At 46.0% G+C, this 23,040-nt stretch overlaps 1 protein-coding gene across 4 annotated transcripts in view; it reads left to right on the top strand.

Annotated features, from left to right (window-relative positions):
- The window catches only part of ETV6 (ETS variant transcription factor 6), a 231,700-nt gene that overhangs the window by 160,254 nt on the left and 48,406 nt on the right, over positions 1–23,040 (top strand). The window contains exon 1 of one of the 4 annotated variants that reach the window (XM_032347323.1): positions 8,653–10,611. The exons of the other annotated variants lie outside the window; for them this stretch is intronic. Coding sequence (XP_032203214.1) covers positions 10,506–10,611 — 106 coding nt within the window. The 5' untranslated portion in view covers positions 8,653–10,505. Of the gene's footprint in view, positions 1–8,652; positions 10,612–23,040 lie in introns of those variants that run through there. 4 annotated transcript variants of the gene reach the window in all.

Below are 23,040 nucleotides of genomic sequence, written 5' to 3' on the forward strand. Positions count from 1 at the left end.
TGGTGCTGACCAGGTAGTTCTGGAAAGGCCAGTTAAAAGTCACAGTCATGGGAGAAGCTAAAACTGCAATTAAGTCCTGGTTTGCTATCAAGGGGGCAAGTGACTCCACTGGGGCCCTGGTGCCCCCCTTTTTTTTTTTTCTTAAACACACTTTCTTCTTGGGAGTACTAAGCGCTTCCTCGTAAATTCTGTTCTGTTCTCACAGAACATGAGTTATTTCCTAGAAATGACTTGAGCTCCTTTGGAAAAATGCATCGATTCTTTTAACCATCATGATCCTGTTACAGTAAAATGTCTATTATCTGATTTTCTGTGAATCTGTAAAGCTGTTATTAACTGGCACATTACATGTCATCCTGTACTATGACAACTGATATTTATAATGGGAACCCTGAACCTCTGTCAGCTCAGCCTGAATGACCCACGCGAGAACCAAAGAAAAATTAACATGTATTTAAAAGATTTTTATGTTGTATCTATTTGATTATCTTCAAATCCGTTTTAGGGGAGCCCAAGTGTATGTCCACCGTGATTTTCCAGGATCATACCAATTTAAATATTTTATCCTTTCTTGGCATTGTTAACCAAACCTTGTAAAAATAAAGTAACCTCAGTATTTGGGGTCTAAACTATAGGTGATTAAATCTGTGCTTACGCCCGTAAGCGGACCAGCATGTCTTTTTCAGAGCCAGTGTGGCAAATACGAAATATCGTAAATACGATCCTCCAAGTGTAGGACAGATCCAGCCAGACTCCCCTGCTGTGTCCGACTTCTTGAGGTGTCCTGAGTTGTGCCAGGGGTTGACACCGTCACCCAGAGGAGACTGACAGGGGTTTGGCACCCACGTGATAATGGCTCAGGTCAACAGCCCTCTTTCTTGAGCTGTATAGCTCTTGCTCAGGTTTTATGAGATGTGGTTTCTGTCATTTTCCTTGAAGGAAGCCTGATGTAGAAAAATAAATGTCATAAACAATGTGGAGACTTTAACCAAGAACTCAGTTCTACAAGCTTGGAGGGAAGGGGTGACTAAGAACAGAATACATCACAGGGGAAGAGTTGGGGCAGAACACCTCCCCCTGCTGCCCTTGCCCTGTGTCCAGCAGGAGGACTGCCATCCGAGGTAGCCCTGGAAGGGGGCAGGGTCCCCGGCACTGCTTCTCCAGGTTCAGCTCAGAAAGTAGAGAGCTAGAGCCCAGTGAGAGCTAAAGGAGAAGGAAGCAGAGAACCAAATCCAGAATCAGAAGAGAATGCAGTCCCGCTCTCTTGCAGTCCGTCAGGTCATATGCTTGGTCACCAGTAGGATACCTACTTACTGTTTAACGGTAATGCCTAAGAACCTTCCTGTCCCTTGCCTCATTTGAGCTCATGACAACCGTGCGAGGTGGGCGTGATAGAAACAGTGATTCCCATGTTACAGATGCGAACACAGGCTCAAAGCCAGGACAAAAGCACAAGGCCTCTAATTCCTCATCCACGCTTCCCGGATGCCCATAATTTCCTGATGGAGTACGGTCACCCTTTGAGGTGAATGGTCCCGCAGTGCCTGGTTGTAAACGGGCAGATGAGCATGGACAGTACCTTTGAGGATACTGACCCATGGTCCCCCCCTTGACTTTCGGAGCTTGGTATGTTTGACAAACGCTGGACCAAGAGCCAGGAGACTTCGGTTCTAATCCTAGTCGGGCAACTTTGAGCAAGCCAGTTAGCCTCCTTCCCTTCTGGTTGCTAAGCTGGAAATATGAACAGTAACGTGTGCACCACTGACCTGCCTGGTTATTAGGAGAGCCAAATGAGATAAAGTAGAAAGCCCTTTGTTACCAGGTGTGAGGTCATGTATCCACATCCCATGATTCAGCTCAGAGGAGAAGGACATCCCGACGTGAAGGGCTTGGTAGGAGTGGTGGCTTAGTCTTGGGTTTATTTGTGGACCAGATACAACAAATAAATTCCTGTCACTGTCACTGAGTTTGAAACTCAAAAATGATGGAACGGGCAGTTTCATTAGCATTTCTGCCCCCTCCCCACCCCTGCCTATGGTTCACCTTTTCTGACAATGACATGTCCAGGCCTTCCTGGGGTGATAGAGCATTTAAAAAGGTGACCCCAAGAAATCTTAGTATAATTTTGAAGTGTATATGTTTCACCAGGCAGAAAACAAAAGCAGCCCAAGCCCGGCAGAGGGGGTGGTCTGTGCAAAGGCCAGAGAATACGGTGCCTCTGGGAATTGCAAGCATGCCCATGTGGCTGCAGCTGGGTCAGCCAGAGGGCGGCATGACAAGTTAAGCAGGAGCTTAGAGAGGCCCTGGGAAGCTTCTGGAAATGTTTAAGCAAAGCATTAATACAGTCAGCTTTCTGTTTTAGAAAGATCGCTGCATCAGACCTGGTCCTCAGCTACCTGACCCTTTCACTTTTTATTGGATAGATGAGAGATCTCAAGATATGCAGAGACTACTGAGCGGGGGAAGAAGCTTTCTTGGCTTCCCTGTCCCCGACCATCTGTGTGCCTGCAGTCAGCTCTCTTTTTCTGTCTAAGCCAAAGGATGGTGGGGCACCACACACCGGGGGTCCGGGTTAGAAAGGGTAGGGGGTGTTGACGAAAGGGTCCATGTTGCACTTGACAATTTGAAAGCATTAAATCACTCAAATTGAGCTGTGTCTGCTTTTCCTTTGATATTTCTCTGTAGCCAATGGAAGCTTTAACCAGATGCCACCTTCTTTCCATCCTTCCATTGACCTCACAGCCCACTTAAAATCAAGATGTTCAAAGTTCCAGTCAGAGATAGCGTGTACCATGACCATCCTCAGTGGGGAGAGGGTTGTGCTCTGCAGCCTTTAGGACCATCCGGCACTGGGAAGCTGTAGGACCCGAGCTCTGGAGTCAGACGAGCTGGGCGGTGAGTCTTGCTTCCGCCGTGCACTGGACTCAGGATCTTCATAAATCATTTAGTGTCCTCTGTCCAGGCCTGCATTTTCTCATCTGTAAAAGGACAGACAGCAGTAATGTCCACCTTCCAGAGCTGGTATGAGGATCAAACAGATAGTGTCTCTGAAGTACCAGGTAGATGGTAAAATCCCAATTTATTTGTTTCCCTTAAATGCCAGAAGCAAATACCCTTTCAGTAATTATTCTCTTAAAAGCAAGCAAAAGAGGTCCTGCGTGCATGATGCTCCTGTGTCTGCTGTATGGTAGGACAAAGTTAAAGAAATAGGAGGTAATGACGAAGTGTATCAGAAAAAGAAAAAATGTCCCTAAGATGCCAAACAAGGAAAACTGAGGAAGGAGGGGGAGCTAATAGATCAGGCGATTAGACGTTAAAATGTGCTCTACTGACCTAAATATTAGAATTCCAAGGACTGATTTCCACTGATGAGCTCAATGCGTATTCAACCAATAATATGCTTTTCTAGCCAGAAAGACACACTGACAGGATCTATTCAGGTTTAAGACACAAACCATGAGTACTTGTCAAGAAGTCTTCCAGCTCTTTCCATGGCTGCAAATGGCACACATAGGCCCACCCCCAGGCCAGCTCGAGTCCATGAACACCTACCAGGTGGGTTCCCTGAGGGGCACCAAGTCAAACACAAATAGGCTCGCCTTCAGAGCTTGCTGCCTAGTAAGGAAAAAGACATAAGCACAGATAAATCCAATTTCACACAGCTTCTGGAAATTCTATATACAGCTTCAGAGTGCTCTGGAAGCAAAAAGACAGGAGGAAAGACATTTTTGGAAGAAGGCTTCATGGAAAGAGTGACTTTCCTTCCAGGCATTAAAGGAGGGGCAAGTTTCAGCAGGCCAGGGTGGGGGTAATCTGGACTCCAGAAGAAGCAAGCCTGTGCACTAAGGCATCGTGGGGAGAGCCTGGACCAGGCCAGGTGTGTAAGAGGGTGTCAGGCAAAGGGTGTTGGGAGGGGAGGGGGGCAGGTTAAGGTGTTGAATGCATCTTTAAAGAGAGTTTTTATTTTGTTCTGTATGCCTCAGGGGAGAGTCTTGAAGGTTTTTCATCAAAGAAGCAATGGGAATGGTTCTTAAGGAAGATTTCTCTGAGAACACCGTATATTCTCTCTGAATAATTTTGTGGTTTGGGTTTCACAACAGTTACAGTGTGGAGGTTGGCATCTCCAAGCCTACAGCCTGCATTTCCAGAAGAGAAGGGGTGGGCTTCCCTTTGTTCACAGTTCATCCCTCCCGTCCCTCACGTGGACACTGCTCTTCAGGCCTTCGAGTGCCCCTCGTCAGTGCTCGCGTGTTCCCTGAGGCTTGTGTCACGGTTGAGAGTCACGTTTGCTAAACTACAACGCCACCCGTCTCCCACCAGTCTGCGGTCCTCAGCCCTCCCCTCCACCCTTAGCTTATCTGCCTTCAGGCCCAAGCTTACAGTTGCTCCCCTCAAGGCACCAGGTCCTTCCTAATGTCTTCCTGCTCCTTTCCCCTGAGTGCAGCCTCCTCTGCCCCAGCCTCCCCAGTCAGTTACCCTCTGCCGCCTCCATATTCTTTCTCCGTTGGATTGAGTTCCTTCCACCTTCAGAGAAACCTGCCTGAATTCTATATCCCCTTCACTACCACTCTGTCTCTTTTTTCCTTCACAGCCGAGATTTTGAAAGAGTTATGCACCCCTGCCCCTCATCTCCTCACCTCCCATGAACTCCTCAGCCCATGCTGACCTCTGCTCTGGCCAGAGTCACCAGATGCTCAGTCCACTGGACATGTCTTGCTATTCCCCATCTCGACTCTGTCTTGGCTTGTGACTTGTCTGACTGCTTCTTGAGACTCCCCGTCTTAGGTGGCGAGATGTACCCTCCCCTACTTTGTCTGTTGCTGCCTCGTCCTTCAAGGGTACACCTGTTTAAAATGGTTTGCTACTTAAATGTTTTCCTTCCATCTCATCTACTCCAGTGGCTTCAGTAATCACTGGTATGATCTCTCTTAAACCTTTTTTCGATCTAGCCTGGATCTTTCCCTTAAGTACAAGACACATGTGTAGGACTGCTTGCCGGGCTTCTCACCCGGCTGCCCCATGGCTCACAGCCCACAAAAATGAATACATTTTCTCCTCCTCGGGAGCGGGAAGGTGTGGACGGGCACCACTCTCCAGCTGGGGGATTCAGAAGCCTGGATTTTGTCATGGCCTTCTTCCTCCACACAGTTAACCTCCACATTCTGTTGACCTCCCTAATATCTTGAGCCAACCCTTTCTCCATTCCTTTTGCTTCAGTTCAGGCTAACAATATCTGCCACCTCCATTCCTACGACAGCCTCTGACTGATCTCCTTGTACCAGTCTTGCTCTGTCCTAATTCATCTTTCACTTTGCAGCTGGAGTGATCCTTCGAAAACAATATCTGATTATGTTACTCCCTTGTTTAAAATCCTTCAATGACTCGAAGTAGCCTGAGGATAAGTCTAAAGTCCTTAGTCCAGCAGACAAGGCCCTTGCTCATCGTGGCTAACATTTATCAGGTGCTTGGTCTGTGCTGGGCACTATTCTGAGTGTAATGGACTTGCTGCTCCCAGCTCTCCGAGGTAGGTCCTGTTTCTATCCCACTTTTAAAATTGAGGAAACCAAGGCACAAAAGGGTAAGTCCCTGGCCCAAGATCACACGGCTGGTAAGTCAGGGAGCCAAGATTCCAACCCAGGAAGCCTGGCTGTATAGCCCCACTCCTACACAGTGGGTTACACCTTCTCTCCTTCTCAGGGCATCGTTTCTCGTTCATTCAAAAATATTTATTGAATACCTGCTGTGTGCCAGAAATTGCTTGAAGTATTAGAGAAAGAGCAGTCATCAGAACAGTTCCTTCCCCGCTGTCGTGGATTTTTGTAACTAATTACAATAAAGATCAAAATATATGTAATCAGGAGTCTACCCGTGGAGTCATAACAAAGGCTTTTGGAAAGCATATTTAGAGACTGGATGTCAAGATAAAATAACTTTAATGATGGTAATATTTGCTTCATTTAAATAGTTTTCCAGAGAATAGGATTGCATTTGAAATTTTTTATGGGCCTATCCTTTGATCTGGTGAACACCAAAAATAAATAAATAACAAGCGGGTAAGGGGGGATTTGTTTATACTCTAGGGAAGAAAATGAAAAATAAAGAAGACTATGTAGATCAGATAGTGATATATGCTAAAGAAAAGAAATAAAACAAGGAAGAAAATAAAGAGGAGCCTGAAAACAGAGATGTGTACTTTTATGTGAAATGTCTAGGGAAGACTTGAAGGAAGTGAAGTTATCTGGGAGACTACTCCAGCTAAAGGAACAGCAAGTACAAAGGCCCCGGGGTAGGAATGTGCCTGGTATGTTTAAAGAACAGCAAACAGGTCAGTATGGCTAGAAGAGAATGAGGGAGGGAAAGGAGGAAGGAGATAGGTTCAGACAGAAGTCAGATCTCATAGGGCCCTAAAAGTCATCTTAAGGACTTGGACATTAACTCTGAGTGAGATGGGATGCCACTGGAGGATTTTCAGTGGAGGAATGACATCATGTAAATTCTGAGCAGACCAGTGGCATGTTTTAAATGGGTCCCTCTGGCCTGTATGTTGAGAATAAACTCTAGGGGAAATAGACTCTAGGGGGCCACTGGGAGACCCGGGAGGGAGCTGTGCCAGAAGCACAGGTGGGAGCTGAGGGTGGCTGGGAATAAGGTGGCAGCAGCAGACGTGGCCAAAGTGGTCAGATTCTGGATCCACCTTGAAGGCAGAGCCCACAGCATTTGCCAGTGGATTGGACAGTGGGGGGAAGGACTTGGTGTTCTCTGCCATGGGAAAGACCTGAACAGCAGTTGGACTGGTGATAACACGAGGGCAGTTGGGGACAAATCAAGTCTGCCATGCCTATAAAGCATCTCCCCTCCCCTCCTGTAAATGCACGTTCCCCTGCATTTCTGAGTTCTGTCTTACTGAAACCACTTGGTTTCCCACACTGGTTTTGCTCTCTCGTGTGTGCAGGGCTTTGTATCTTCTGATCCCTCTGCCAACAAAGCTGTAACCCCATCCTTGAGTTCAGAAAGTCTTCTCTGGCCCTGCTCTAATGCACTGGGCCTGTCAGGGTCTCTTGGTGGCTTTTGCTTCCCCAACAGACTTGAAAACCCACTGTCCCTCACCTTGATAGGCCCTACACCTTACACAAGATGCAATCCATAATGGGTGCCTGATGGGTCAGAGGGATAGGTGAGTGGGTGGGTGGATGGAGAGATGGACAGATGAGCCCTCAGCACAATGAGACCAAGCTGTGTTTTGATGGCAGTGATGGGAATTCCCCTGGAACTTGGCCAGGTGAGATGATCACCCCAGACCGAAATGAAAGAAACGGCAGATGTCAGGAAGTTTTTGTGTTAATCCTGGCGTGTGTGTTAGAACACGCCCAGCATCCCTATACCCCCAGCTTCCTGAACACTCTCCCCTCCTTCCCACCCCAGTTCTGGCTCTTGGGCCTGTACATCGCTACCATCAGTGAACATACACCCTCTACTCCACACATCCAGGTCTGTAAGGGAAGTTTGGGTTCTAAAACCGGAAGAGTGTTTAACCCAATGACGTGCTGCGAGCTTGCCTTCCGCGGGCCTCCAGGTCTGCCAAAACGATCAGGCCTCATTATGTAGGAAGCTGCCTCAGCCAGGCATTACTAATTTGGGCATTACTAATTCGGTTGCCTATTCAGGCAAATGAGCAATGAATGTAAAGTGCTTTTGTCAGTGAATTGCAAGAGAAGACCAGGGCGGGCAGGCGGGGGAGGGGAGGGAGGGGTGAAGTAAAGGGAAGGTGATAGAATGTTTTGAGTTTTTGCTCCATTTCCAGAAAGGACAGTCATTGCTTCCTGGAAGCTGCACTTGGCAACTGACACAGAGAACGGGAAAGATTTATTTCCTTTTGCCAGAGCTCAATAATTCAGCCTGAGCATTTCAAATCAATACATTTCTTGCAAAGTTTCCAAGGGCTGCATTTAAAAAGCCACTTTGAAAAATGATCATCACGTGGCAGCATCCTTTGATGAGACGGGTGTGTCCGGGAGGAGCCGGCTCTTCCAAACACAGCTCTGCAGAGAAAGGAGGCTTTTAAAAGCAGGGAAGCCGGGTTCAAGCTGACGGCAAGGCCTGCGGCACCTGCAGAGGCTCTGGGACCGGGCGTGCTTGCTCTCTGGGGCTCGTTCTGAGAGGAGCTGCCGACTAGCTCCTCCTCGGGCTTGTGTGGGCGGTCTGTGCCTGACAGCAACTCCCTGTTTCTCTGAGCTGCAGTTTGTCACCGATCACGGGGGCAGGAGGGCTCACCTGGGGAGAGCTTCACCAGGATCTAGGAGTACTGAGATTTTAGCCTCCAGGCAGAGTCAGTCAAATTTCTGTGAATTTTTTTTTTTTTTTTAAATTCTTGTAGTTCTAACATCGGTCAGTCTTGACTTCTTGTAGGTGGTGTGGAAGGATGGTTGTGAAAGGTTGGGTGTCTTTGTGCTGTCGTCACTGCTGTTTTTGCCGCTGTTCTCCACTAGACGTTTCTTCCATTTGGAAGTTGTATGTCCACTGGACTAGTTCTTCAGGGCTTTCAGTGGAAGAAGTGGGTCATGATCTCAAGGTCATGAGATCGAGCCCAGCATTGGGCTCCTCAGTCAGTGGGGAGTCTGCTCAGGATTCTCTCTCTCTTCTGTTCCTTCCCCCCAAATAAATTACTAGGAAGGAAGGAAGGAGCCATGTAGTCCCTGCCTTGACATCCACTGCCCGTGGAGGCTATAGTCATTTGATCGTGTCTTCCCTCTGAATCCCGTCTCTGTGCTTCCTGCACTTTGGGCTGTGACTCCCTTTGATGTGGCCAGAGACCCCTCAGAGCAATGACCACACTTCTCTCACTTAACTGCCATGAAACCCAGCAAGAGTTCCTCCAGAGTCTAAGAGGATGGGTGCTCTCTTTTACGAGATACTAGAGGGATGCTGTCCTTGCAAACTTGAAGCATTCTGGGACAAGAGTCAAGAAGATGGCATGGGAGCCGTGAACTCCCAGAAGCCACAGGGCAGAGTAGAGCAGCTCCATAGCATAGCAAGAGCCCACGGACCAGGGTAGAAGTGCTGACAAGCCAGACCCATGATCCAGTGTGGCTTTTGATGGGAAAAGCCCAGAGCAGCCAATAGATGCTCACTGGGAATTGTGAGGGTCGGTGTGAGCGGAACAGCTGAAAGTAAGGATCCTTTCACTGATGCCAAGAGCAGTGTGTGCACACGACCCCCGGGGCGAGCCCAAAGGGTCTAGAGCACTCTCATCTCCCGACTCAGGAATGTACCACCCAGGTCCTCCTTCCAGAACCACCCCACACTGAGAGGCTACAGCAGTGAAAGCAAGCTGAATCGCAGACGGACAACAGAGACTGAGGCAAAAGGGTCCCCGAAAGGAAACAGAAAGAGGAAATTTCCAAGAGCAGGCTTCCATATATTAGAGCACTGCAGCAACACCATAGAAGAGAGAGCTATGTCAAGTTGGAGCACACCTTGTTCTAAAAGTTCAGGAAAACCAGTTTCACATGAAAGCAAGCAACAGAGAAATAGTGAGGTCAAATCCCACACAAGGTTTTTATGAGATAAAAGAAAGTAAGAAGAATAGCACTCCTAAAGGAAGTATGCCAAAGAGACGCGGCTTTGAAGCCACTCAGCACTGTAACGTGCCATCCAAAAGAGCTAAAATCCGATAAGAAAATGGCATAAAATATGGGGGGGAGGCGACGACAATATGAATCAGAATTAGGAAAACTTAGGAAGGAGATGTCAGAACTCAGGAAACCAAATGAAAAAAATTAAAAATGAAAGAATAATCCCTTCAGAAGTAAAGAACCAGGTAGTAGGAAGACAAGATGTATACGCACAAGAGGTGGTGTTTCAGAGAGACAGAAGGTGGAAAACTGGAAAGCTTTTCAAGAGCCAAGAGAAGTAAGAAAGCGATTTTTGAGAACTCAGGAGAAAGTGACAAATACTGGAGAGAGGCAAGGAAATCTCAACATGTGGCTATGAGGAGCCTGTGAGGAAGGAAACCAAGTGGGCCCCTGTCTGCATCGCTCCTGTCTCCGCTGTGTTCACGCAGCCTTGTCTTCTGGGCCCGCCCCCCACCCCATGTTCTCTCAGAATGACACTTGTCATTAGACTTAGGTCCCACCTGAATCATCCAGGATGATCTCATCTCCAGCTCCAAAACTCAGTTACATCTGCAAAGATCTTTTTAAAAATAAGGTCACGTTAGCAGGTCCCAAGGATTATGACACGGACCTACCTTACAGTTGCTGTGCTGGTAGGCGACAGACACAGGATTTGATTTCTATTTTCTAATAAAGGAGCTAAAGGCCGATTTTCTTGTTTCCAGCAAATTAATGGTTCTTGCCAAGAAACAGAAGTAGACAGCATGTTTTCTAAAGAGCAGGACCAGAGGAGGTCAGCCTGCCCCGCACGCGGAGGCCTTGCCTGGACCACGCTCTGCCAGCCTTAGGGAAGCATCCGCGTGCTGTGAGCAAACATTACTCGGGCCATCAGGGATGCACCGCTCCTTCTGTTCAGCTGCTTTTCAGATGCTCAAGTCCAAGTTAAAAAACAGACAGGGCCCTGTCACCAGAACCCAGGACGCTCTCATCTGTCTGTATTGTAAGTGCCCACCCCTCTCCCGGTGCAGAAGTAGAGGCTCCTTTAAAAGAGTCATACATCTGGGGCACCTGGGTGGCTCAGTCGGTTAAGGGTCTGTCTTTGGCTCAGGTCATGATCCCAGGGTCTTGGGATCGAGCCCCACATCAGGCTCCCTACTCAGCGGGAAGCCTGCTTCTCCCTCTGCCTGCTCTGCCTGCTGCTCCCCCTGTGTGTGCACACACTCTCTGTCAAATAAATAAAGAAGCTCTATTTTTAATTTCTTGAGGAATCTCCACATTGTTTTCCAAAGTGGCTGCACCAACTTGCATTCCCACCAACAGTGTAAGAGGGTTCCCCTTTCTCCACATCCTCTCCAACACATGTTGTTTCCTGTCTTGCTAATTTTGGCCATTCTAACTGGTGTAAGGTGGTATCTCAATGTGGTTTTAATTTGAATCTCCCTGGTGGCTAGTGATGATGAACATTTTTTCATGTGCCTGATAGCCATTTGTATGTCTTCATTGGAGAAGTGTCTGTTCATATCTTCTGCCCATTTTTTGACATGATTGTCTGTTTTGTGTGAGTTGAGTTTGAGGAGTTCTTTATAGATCCTGGATATCAACCTTTTGTCTGTACTGTCATTTGTAAATATCTTCTCCCATTCCATGGGTTGCCTCTTTGTTTTGTTGACTGTTTACTTTGCTGTGCAGAAGCTTTTGATCTTGATGAAATCCCAAAAGTTCATCTTCGCTTTTGTTTCCTTTGCCTTTGGAGACATATCTTGAAAGAAGTTGCTATGGCTAATATCGAAGAGGTTACTGCCTATGTTCTCCTCTAGGATTCTGATGGATTCCTGTCTCACATTGAGGTCTTTTATCCATTTTGAGTTTATCTTTGTGTACGGTGTAAGAGAATGGTTGAGTTTCATTCTTCTACATATAGCTGTCCAGTTTTCCCAGCACCATTTATTGAAGAGACTGTCTTTTTTCCACTGTATATTTTTCCTGTTTTGTCAAAGATTATTTGACCATAGAGTTGAGGGTCCATATCTGGGCTCTCTACTCTGTTCCACTGGTCTATGTGTCTGTTTTTATGCCAGTTCCATGCTGTCTTGGTGATCACAGCTTTGTAGTAAAGCTTAAGATCAGGTAATGTGATGCCGCCAGTTTTATTTTTGCTTTTCAACATTTCCTTAGCGATTCCGGGTCTCTTCTGATTCCATACAAATTTTTAGATTATTTGCTCCAGCTCTTTGAAAAATACCAGTGGAATTTTGATCGGAATGGCATTAAAAGAATAGATTGCTCTAGGCAGTATAGACATTTTAACAATGTTTATTCTTCTGATCCAAGAGCATGGAATGGTCTTCCATCTTTTTGTGTCTTCAGTTTCTCTCATGAGTGTTCTGTAGTTCCTCGAGTACAGTTCCTTTACCTCTTTGGTTAGGTTTATTCCCAGGTATCTTATGGTTCTTGGTGCTATAGTAAATTGAATCGATTCTCTAATTTCCCTTTCTGTATTTTCATTGTTAGTGTATAAGAAAGCCACTGATTTCTGTACATTGACTTTGTATCCTGCCACATTGCTGAATTGCTGTATGAGTTATAGTAGTTTGGGTGTGGAGTCTTTTGGGTTTTCCATATAAAGAATCATGTCGTCTGCAAAGAGAGAGAGTTTGACTTCTTCCTTGCCAATTTGGATACCTTTTATTTCTCTTTGTTGTCTGATTGCTGTTGCTAGGACTTCTAATACCATGTTGAACAAGATTGGTGAGAGTGGACATCCTTGTCGTGTTCCTGATCTGAACGGGAAGGCTGCAAGCTTTTTCCCATTGAGGATGATATTTGCTGTGGGTCTTTCATAGACAGATTTTATGAAGTTCAGGAATGTTCCCTCTATTCCTATACTTTAAAGCGTTTTAATCAGCCACGGTCGCCAAACTATGGAAAGAACCAAGATGCCCTTCAATGGACGAATGGATAAGGAAGATGTGGTCCATATACACTATGGAGTATTATGCCTCCATCAGAAAGGATGAATACCCAACTTTTGTAGCAACATGGACGGGACTGGAAGAGATTATGCTGAGTGAAATAAGTCAAGCAGAGAGAGTCAATTATCATATGGTTTCACTTATTTGTGGAGCATAACAAATAACATGGAGGACAAGGGAAGATGGAGAGGAGAAGGGAGTTGAGGGAAATTGGAAGGGGAGGTGAACCATGAGAGACTATGGACTCTGAAAAACAATCTGAGGGTTTTGAAGGGGTCAGGGGTGGGAGGTTGGGGGAACCAGGTGGTGGATATTAGAGAGGGCACAGATTGCATGGAGCACTGGGTATGGTGCAAAAACAATGAATACTGTGATGCTGAAAAGAAATTTTTAAAAAAGTTTAAAAAAATAAAGAATATCTTTAAAAAAGAGTCCTATATCATAAACATCTGTAGGTGAAAGTGGACATAATCTCCTTCCCTTTGGAGCCTCTACTTTTCTGCCTCCTGGCTGCTTCAGCCACCCCCCGCCCACCGCCCTGCTGTCCTTAAAACATGAGGGTCCTCGCTAATGGCTCTGACACATTCATCTGACTACCTAACCAACGTAAGGTGTAAACGGATTCTACTGATCCTGTTGACTTAGGGCATTCCCTCCACCAGCCTCCTCTTCCCAGAAGCCTTCATGCCTTTGTCCAGAGGAGGGAATAACCTGAACTGTGGATAAGACAGATGACAGAGACACAGAGAAGCGTATTGGGCAGCAAGAGAGAGTCTCCTTTTGACTGCAGTGTGCTTGCTGTTCTGGAAGGTGGCATGGGGTTGCTTTTGCTGTGTTTTTTCATTTTCCCGACTCCCCAGTGACCGTCTTAAGCCCTGAAAACCAGAGGATTAGTAACCGTCACACCTTGGATACCAGGGAATTGAACGGGTGCGAAGAAAGATGACAACTTTTTTAATGGATAACTATACAACCGCCATTCCCCATGAAGATCCTTAGCATAGAAGCGACAAGGGGAGAAGTGGAGAGGAGTCTGTGACACACACGGACGCAGGCACACACACACATGCTACACCGTTCTCTTTAAATAGAAGCTGCTTTCCCAAGTTTGATTTTTGACATCTTCCTGAGCTGTCCACAGGCAGTTGAAACGGTTCCACCCTCCTCTGTTGTGCCGTCTCGGGGCCCCTCCTTGTGCCCATTCCGCTGTGGCTCAGGCGGCCTGGGGAAGGAGAGCTGATGTGGCCCCAAAAGGCAGCCGATGGGACCTTGGAAACACTTGGAATCACTCTCCCAAGTGTCAGGGAGGAAGTGACGGAAGAAGTGGGGGAGGAGGAGGAGGCAGAGTTCCCCTTAAAAGAGGTCATTTTCCAGAAAAGCACTGTCTTACAAGTGCCTTAGCTTGTTCGAACCCTGCTCTCCTCTGCCTTTGGGGCCGAGGATGTGTTTTCTGAGGCCTGTGGAGTGAGCCTTGAAAAAGTTAAAGGCTTCTTTCAGGCTCCCTATTCCTGGCTCCTCCCCCACCCCTCCCTCCCAGCCTCCTGGTCACCCCACAGGACTCGGTGATAATAGGGACTGTCTCCATCCTGAGAAAAGGCAGCCTGCTTGTTTAAGTTTCCTTGGAATAAAGAGAACTTGGGAGGGAAGGGACCAGGCGCAGCTGAACTGCACAAAAGAAAGCCTCTCCCATGCCAGTGACGGGGCCCATCAGGCCCCGTCCAGAATGAGAATGAGTTCTGCTCTTGTTACACTTTGCAAAGGACTGTTCTGTGGACTGTGGCCTGCACAAGCCATTTTCCTGTGTGGTTTAAAAGAGCAAGAGGGGCAAAGAAAGGACATGCATTCTTCTTTATTCAGACACCCGTGGTAGATCATCTGTGTGGTGTGGGTCATGCAAATCCAACGAGATCCTTCTGTTCTCCACACGCCTCCGTTGCCACTGCTGATTAGAAAACCTTCTCACCCGCTTTTCCCAGCGGTTTCAGTTTGCCCCCTAAATCTATTGGAGGAGCCTTTCAACTCTCTGTATCTCTTTTCCAACATTTTTTTCCTCTCTTAAAAATGGACCCTCTTGAAAAGTGTGCATAAAGAACAGCAATATCTTTCTGCCTTGCCGTGTCAGAAATGCCGCCCTTACTTGCCTCTTTCCTGTAGAAATCCGTCCTTCAGTCCCATCTCTCCTTCAGTGAAGTCTCTCCTCTCCCAGGTGCCTCACTGTTCATAAATTAAAATAATTTGCAGTGATTACTCTTCACTGGTAGGAATAAAAACTTGTGATATGTTAGCCACGATTTCTAAAATACCTGAGGAAGGGGCATTCCATATCTAGGGGCAACTGTGCACGTTTCTTAAGGAAGTGCCCCCCCCCCAAGAGTCGCCTTTCCCATTCCATTGCCCCATGCACACTTTGGAGTGAGACGAGGACATCCTTCCTGCCTCTCTTCTCTACCCCCCCACCAAGATATCAGGAGAGATGTATGTGTGTTTCTCTTCTCACACCGAAATTGGCTCTTTTTTTTTTTTCCAGTATAACAGTATTCATTATTTTGGCACCACACCCAGTGCTCCATGCAATCCGTGCCCTCTATAATACCCACCACCTGGTACCCCAACCTCCCACCCCCCCGCAACACTTCAAACCCCTCAGATTGTTTTTCAGAGTCCATAGTCTCTCATGATTCACCTCCCCTTCCAATTTCCCCCAACTCCCTTCTCCTCTCTAACTCCCCATGTCCTCCACGCTATTTGTTATTCTTAACTGAATTGCCAGTACCTATTGTCAGGCACCTTTGTATTTTCGAGGCTGAAGAAAACTAACCCTATTATCCAGGAGGCCCTACATAAACTTGAGGTAGTCTGCGAACTTTGAAATTGCAGGAAAATATTTGTGTGCTTGTGCCTGTGCATTTCAAAAGAGGGTCCGTAGCTCTCACTGAATTCTCAAAGGGGTCCATTATCTCTGAAATGTAAGAAAATCTAATCTGTGCCCCTCTCTATTGACACTACGTGCGCAATCATCTGTTTTCAATAGAACTTTAGTTAAAATGTCGATATTTTGTTCATTCTGATTTTTTTGCATTCGTTCTGATTTTTTCAATAATGCATTAAAATAATACGCATTACTTAATGCATATTATTAATATTATTTTAATGTTAATTAAATTATATTAATGTTAAAATATGTTAATTAATAACATTAATTAATTTCAATGCAATTAATAATGCATTAAAATAAATTTAAAAATTTTCCCCAAATATATGTTATTATTTTTTTTCTTACTAAGTTTGGGGCACTACCTTAAATTTTGCACCCAAAATGAGTGCTTCACTTGCCTCACTGTAGTCCAGGACCTCAATGGGCTTTCTTCCTCCAGTCTCTCATCTGTTCCAGACCCTTCTCTCATCTCCTCCTGAGCCATCCTCCCAACCCATGATGCACACTGACGATGCCAGTGCCCCCTCCTCAAAGCCTTGTCCTGGCCCCATAGCTCCTGCCAGAACCTTCACACCGCCTACGAGAACCCTTGCTCTGGTTTCTGAAGCCCCAGTGGGCTGCAGAAAACACTTTGGTCTCCTGGACAGGTGAGGCAAAGTGCAACTAACCTGCTATCCAGTATCTGTCCTACTCAACCTCTCTAAATGCACTTGGAGTGTTCCAGACCAGTCTTTATATGGGTTCTCTCGTTTCATACTTAAATTTGCCAAAGGAGTTAAGTACTGTTCTTGGCCTCATGGTACATCTGGGGAAACAGGTTTAGAGGTATAACTTACCGAAAACCACTGAGCTAGTAGGTGGCAGGACCAGTATTTGAACTCAGGACTGAGTCCAAAACCCAAGCTTTTTTCTAAATATTACATGCCTCTCACCACGTTGGGCTTACTGCCCAACAGCAGAAATGGGAAGGACTCCTAAGTCATGTTTGTGAGGATGAGTGGCAGGCTCTGGGCCAGTTTTGCTGTCAACAGGTCTGCTGATAAAACCCTTTTGTGGATAAAACTGAGTGAAAGCAAAAAAAAAAAAAAAAATCCACAAATGAAGTCTATAATAAAAGTATTTTCAAGGGAATTGACTATGACTTTGGATCTAAACGTGAACCTATAGTATTCTTGCTTTTGGGATTTGGGCCAAAAGACATAAGTAGAACCTTCTAACCTCTATTTAAATACTCAGTGCTGAGAAACAGGGTAACCTTGAGGACAAAAATAGGAAATGTTTTGGAACTTCTAATTCCCTAGTGACAGAATTTGTGTACTGAAAGCAGTTTTGATCAAATAGCAGCTCCAAGGTTAAAGGCAGACCCAGAGAATTGAGAATGCTGGGCTTTTCAGAGTTACCTCCAAGACGAAGACCAGTGTAGAAGCCTGGAGGACTGGCCGTGGGGGAGGGAAGGGAGGCAGAAGAGGCTCCTGGAAAGTGCTCTGAGAAGCAGATTGAAGGGCTCTGATGATTCTTGGTTTTACTTTGGAGGGTTTATCCTAAGGTAAACCCTACTTGCCACAACTCCCTTTGCAGAGGGTAGAGGGGGCCCTCTGGGCACTGCTCAAAGTTCTGGATCTACAGCTAAATCAAACCTGCCATGAGAAGTTGAGTTTATGACTGATTGTCCCTACTGCCCTTGCATTGTTACTGTGCGTTGCAGAGGGATTTTTTTTTTTTTTTTGCAAGGGATTTTTATATCCATCATTGCATCCTTCAACCCGGACAAAGCTCACTGGATTAATACGGAAGACCTGGGGCTGGAGTTCTGGTCCTACGCCCATTGTGACCTTGAGAAAGTCCCTCTGTCTCTCTGAGCTTCAATTGCATCAGCAAGTACAGCTGTGGTAGCCTTAACTCCCTCACAGAATAGATGTGGGATGCCACAGATGTGGCCACGGATGGTGATAGCAAAGAGTTTCTCAGAGCTAGCGTAGCCCACCTGATGAGAATGGTGTCAGGTCGGGGAGGGGTAGCAGTCACAGGCTGCACAGCTGGCCCAGAGGTGGGTTGGGGATCTCTGTATGGTCTGCCATCACTGGGGGACCACTGCTCACCAGGTGTGATGCAAGAAGCACTGAGTCATCCCCATCAGCTCCATGCGTGCACATTTTAACTCTTAACAGGTGCATCTAACAATCGGCAGTTCTATCTCCAGAAGGTAGAAGAAATGATAAGGAACACTTGGAATTTGGCCTCAGGTCTGGCAAATGAGGAAGAATCAGTTGGCAGAGTAGAAATGATGAGAACTTCTGCTGAGAAGGAAAACATCATCTTAGAATCGGAAAAGAGAAATCTAAGACATGATCTTTCAGACATGTGCCTTCAGACATTTAGAGGAGAGGTAGCTGTGGTGTCCTGATCCACAGTGCTCACACACAATTCAGAGAATCAGGGTGCCTTTGAGAGTGAACTTCTGGGGCACCTGGGTGGCTCAGTCGGTTAAGCACCCAACTCTTGATTTCGGCTCAGGTCATGATCTCAAGGTTGAGAAATCAAGTCCCACACTGGGCTCCACGCTCAGCGGGGAGTCTGCTTGAGATTCTCTCTCTCAAGTAAGGAAATAAATCTTTAAAAAAAAAAAAAAGCAAAGAAGAGAAAAAATGAACTTCTGACATGAGCTGCACTTACTGGGACAAGAGAGGAGGAAGGCAGCTGAAGGAGCTGATGAGGCTGTATTGGGGACGTTCTCTGGAAGCTCAAATTTTAAATAGGTTTCTTAAAAAAGTAATGCAGGCTTAATATAAAGAATTGGGAAATAAAATGAAAAGGAGATAGTAAGCATTGCCTGTGATTCTATGGCGTAACCGTTGGCCATTAATATTTTGATGTTTCCTGGTGATATTTTTCTGTGCCTGTTTGAGATTATCATACAAACACACACATGCTATCTGGTGCTCTTCCATACAAACAGATACTCTTTAAAAACATTCAGTGATTGGCCGCCTAATTTTCTATCAGAGACGTTGTCTGTGGTTTGCTTAACTAGTCCTTACTGATGTTCCCAGTTTCTTACTAGTAAAAAGAACACTTCAGTGAACATCTTTGTGCATGAACAATTTCTCTGTATTCTAAAGTTTTAAGGTAGCTTCTCAGAGGTTAACATTTATACGGCTCTTACATTACCACCAAATTGTTTGTCAGAAAGATGAAGCCAGTTTGTCTTCCCGCTCTTTTGTGTGTACCAGCCTGCTAAGCTCAAATTTTAAAGGATGTATATACTAGATGGAAGAAAAACTCACTGAAAAGGAAAACGTACAAGAGCCGTTTAGACCTAGAAGGCTAAAACTAAGTGAGCTGAAAATTCACCATGGAAGCTCCTTGAGGAAACAAGGAATGTTGTGGGTGGGTTTAAGAATAAGGATGGCATCGGGGCGCCCAGGTGGCTCAGTCGTTTAAGCATCTGACTCTTGGCTTCAGCTCAGGTCGTGATCTCAGGGTCATGGGCCCCGTAGCAGGCACTGTGCTCAGCGGGGAGCCTGCTTGAGATTCTCTCTCTCTCTCTCTCTCTCTGCCCTTCCCCTCTATTCTTTCTCCCTTGCTCTCTCTCAAATAAATAAATAAATCTTTAAAAAAACAACAACAACAATAAGCACAGTACTAGCACGCTGATTGGGGCGGATGGAGTGACACTGACAAGAGGCAAAGAGAAAACCAAACTGTTCAACTTCTCTTTCTTCTTTCTCTCCCATCAAGGAGGATGATTGTCAGACTGAAACAAGAATGGCAAACACTGACATAAGGGAATTAAAGCCCAAGATGGGAGAATTGATGTAAAAGTGAATCTAAGTTGTTCTAAATAAATTCAAGACTCTTGGCCTGGACAAATGACATAGGAGAATGCAGGGCTTACAAGGCCGAGCTCACTGCAGGCCATTACGGTGACCCCTGAGGGTTGTAGGAAACCGAAGAGGTACCGAAAGAAAGAATCTGAGCCACTGTTCACCTGATCATTCACAATCGAAAAAGAAAAGAGGGTGTAGGCGCCGACTAAAAACAGCTAGCAGGGTCTGACTTCCAGATGAAATTCAGGACAGATTTTGAAACATACATGTTGTGAGCACTTAGGAAAAAGTTGTCCGTTCAGAGCCAAGCACCCGCGCCTTCTCTCCCCCCTCTAGCCTCTCCAGTGAGGCTGCAGTTACATATTTATGGACACGAAGAAAGCATTTCATTGAATTTTAGATGGTGTCTATTCGGCAGAGCTGGCAGAATGTAATCCAGCTACCAGAGCGTGTACGTGGGTTGATCATTGAACACTTGTGCCCGAAAGGAGCCAATAACTTGATGAGTGTCTGTCTGCAAGGAGGTGGCTGGTGGGTCCACGGAGTGCTCCCACCCCAGCCCACACCTCCTCAGCATTTTGTCAGGAACCTGTTGAGGTGAGACACATATCAAAGCTGCAGATGACGCGAAGCTGTGAAGTGTGGTTGTTACTAGAAATAGAACCAAGTCTGGGGAGACTGCAGCATGCTGGAATGATGGTACAAGTAACAAGATGAAATCTACTATTGATGGACGTGCATTGGTACCGTTGGGTTCCAAACACCAGCTATGTATGTGCCAGGAAGGGCGAGCAAAAATGAGAACAGTGGTTCAGAGTAACTAGTATGTATTAGATGCTTGCCGTGTTCCACACAGCATCCTATGTGTTTCGTATTGTCATTTGTATAATCTTATTCTCTGCTAACTCTGTGGCCTCTTCACATTTGATAAGCACATTGTCCATGATTCAATGGCACCTACTCAAGGGTTGGAATTGGTCCCCATTTTTCAGTCGAGGCAAGTGAGAGACAGAGAGGTTGAGTAACTTGTCTGAGCTCACACAGCTGGAAACTAGTGCTCCGTTCTCAGTGCCTGCGTGCGTATCCACCGTAGAAATTCACGCAACCACTGAAACTGTTCTCTGGTTCTTTTTTAAGTCAGGACTTTAATTTGTTGTCCTGCCAAAATACCAGATAAGCTTAGACAGAGAGGCAGGTGGTTAATAATATACGGACAGCTGGCTTGTCCGTTTCCTGGCTGTGTGACTTTGGCCAAGTCAGTTCAGTTCCCTGAGTCCCAGTTTTCTCCTTTGTAGGTGGGGATAGTGTTTGTTTCTATCATACATTATTGCTGTGGGGATTCAGTGAGTTCTGTACAGAGAGCACTGGGACCAGTGCCTGGACACAGTAAGCTCTTGTAAGGATTTGCTGTGGTTATGAGGTCCTTGAGAAGTGGTGCGGCAGGGTTTGAAGAGCTGGGACCGTGAAGCCAGACCATGTGGGTTTGGATCCACCATGTCCGGTGATGTGTGCCGCATTTTTTGCTCATTTATAACGTGAGAATAAGAATCTTTGTAGAAAATACTCAGATTAAGTGCCCAACAACTGGTAGCTACTGTTATCAATAGAAGCATATTCCCTGGGGGAAGAGGGTTCTGGTCTAACTCCCCGGTACTATGTTTAAAGGGAGGGAGCTAAATCTGCTGTATGGTAGAGGTGGGCGGGTCGGAGAGGGTCTAAAAACTACAGCAGAGAGGTTATGTTTAGACCAGTTTAGGACATTTAATCTGAAGGCGAGATGACTAAGCAAGGAAGTGATAACTTTTCCTCATTCATGTCAAGGGTTACAGAAATTGTTCTATGTCACTGAATCAAGTTATGACACAGCATGGAGAAGCTGGAAACAGAACCTGGGCCAGCTTCATCGTGGTTCAGCCTCTTCATTTTTCCCGGCTTCATAAAGATGGGTGGCAGTTGGGCTAACTCCTTCCCCAGGGTTCTTCTCCTCTTTTACAGTTCTGTCCTATCGGCCACAGAATCAGCATCAAAATCCCGTTTACACAGACAGTTTGGGACAAAGGATGTTTTTGATGAATGCATTCTGTAGCAGAAGAGCTTGAACTGAATTTCATTCAAACCGGTGCCATCGCCTCGTGACTCCGAGCCCCCTGTTTCCTCCTCTGTTAAACTGAAATGAGAACATGAGCGATTTCACGGAGCTTTTGTGAGAATCACGTGAAGTCATACATGTGAAAGCACCTAGTCAAAATGTCATGTTTATTATTGCCTGAGCCGGTTTAGAACTTTTCCAAGAACCGTAATAGAAGAAAACACTCTTAAGCACCACACTCTACTTAAAATAACTTAATCTGTTTTCCGAGACTCAGAAGATCTTTCAGGAAGTTTCAAAATCTCAGGGTCGTCATCGTGAGGAGGGAGTAGTTCGGTAGAAAAAAGGTCCTAGCTGTTTGTATTCTTTGGTTTTTCGGAGTCAGATGCCATGGGAGGGTGTTGACTATGTTAACCCAGAAAGCAACAGAGATCATGTACTCTGAGTCCCTCATTTTACAGAGGAAGCCACTGAGCCAGAGAGAAACTGCCCCAAATCAGCTGTTAACTAATGGGAGCTGTGGGGGTTAAATCCAGCTTCCAGACTCCCCGTGCATTTTCCATCATTAGTCTAAATGTAACTCGGAGAGCTTGAAATCGGGCTAACAATGTGCTGATGAAAGTGGCTGCTCCTCTGACCATGGATTCGAAGAACCATTAGAAGGAGATTTAGGGCCTGGGTGTCACTAAAGGGTGTGACACCATGAACTTCACTCAACCTACTTGAAAAAAAAGAAAATGCAGTAGAATTCTTGGGAATTTTCTTAATCACAGCAGTTCATTTCTTCTCTACAAAGTTCTCAAATTGCTCTGAAATGCACTGACATTAAAAATGCAGGTCTTGGAGCACCTGGATGGCTCAGTGGGTTAAAGCCTCTGCCTTCCCCTCAGGTCATGATCCCAGGGTCCTGGGATCGTGTCCCACATTGGGCTCTCTGCTCAGCGGGTAGTCTGCTTCCCTCTCTCTCTCTGCCTGCCTCTCTGCCTACTTGTGATCTCTGTCTGTCAAATAAATAAATAAAATCTAAAAAAGAAAAAAAATGCAGGTTTTAGTATGGCTCTCATCGGTTTATAATGTGCACAGGAAGTAGTGTGACAGAGGCACAGGAAAAGGGTCTCTCTCTTCCTTTTACTAATGATAAGTAACATCAGTATGATTCAGGTTTGTTGAGTTAACGTCGCAAGAGAAAACCGTAAGGGCAGTTCTGTGTGAGAGTTCTCCTTCACCTTGCCTGTGCAGCTTCTGTTAGGTTAGCCGTGGTGAGCCATGTCAAGTCTCAAGACCAGTGCCAGTGAGCCGTGAGTAGCCAGTGAGGGCAGCACTTTATTCCTGGATGTGTTCAAAGCAGAGGGCCACCTACACCTCCCTCCTCTTCCCATTTATAAATCTACTTCTCCAGAGATATACAATTTTTTTTTTTTTTTGCTCTATTTTTAGTCTATTGGTAACTGGAGAAGGCCTCCCAGGATCAAAGTCTGGGATGAGGAGGTTTCAGTTGACTCAGTCTTCTCTGAATCCCTAATAGATACTGAAAATCAATCTGAATTCTGACTCCGGGTGGGAAATGCGTGTGCAAGCATAACGTGAGGGATAAGAGCACAGACTC

Source organism: Mustela erminea, chromosome 6 (genome assembly GCF_009829155.1).
Source record: "Mustela erminea isolate mMusErm1 chromosome 6, mMusErm1.Pri, whole genome shotgun sequence".
Lineage (NCBI taxonomy): Eukaryota > Metazoa > Chordata > Mammalia > Carnivora > Mustelidae > Mustela > Mustela erminea.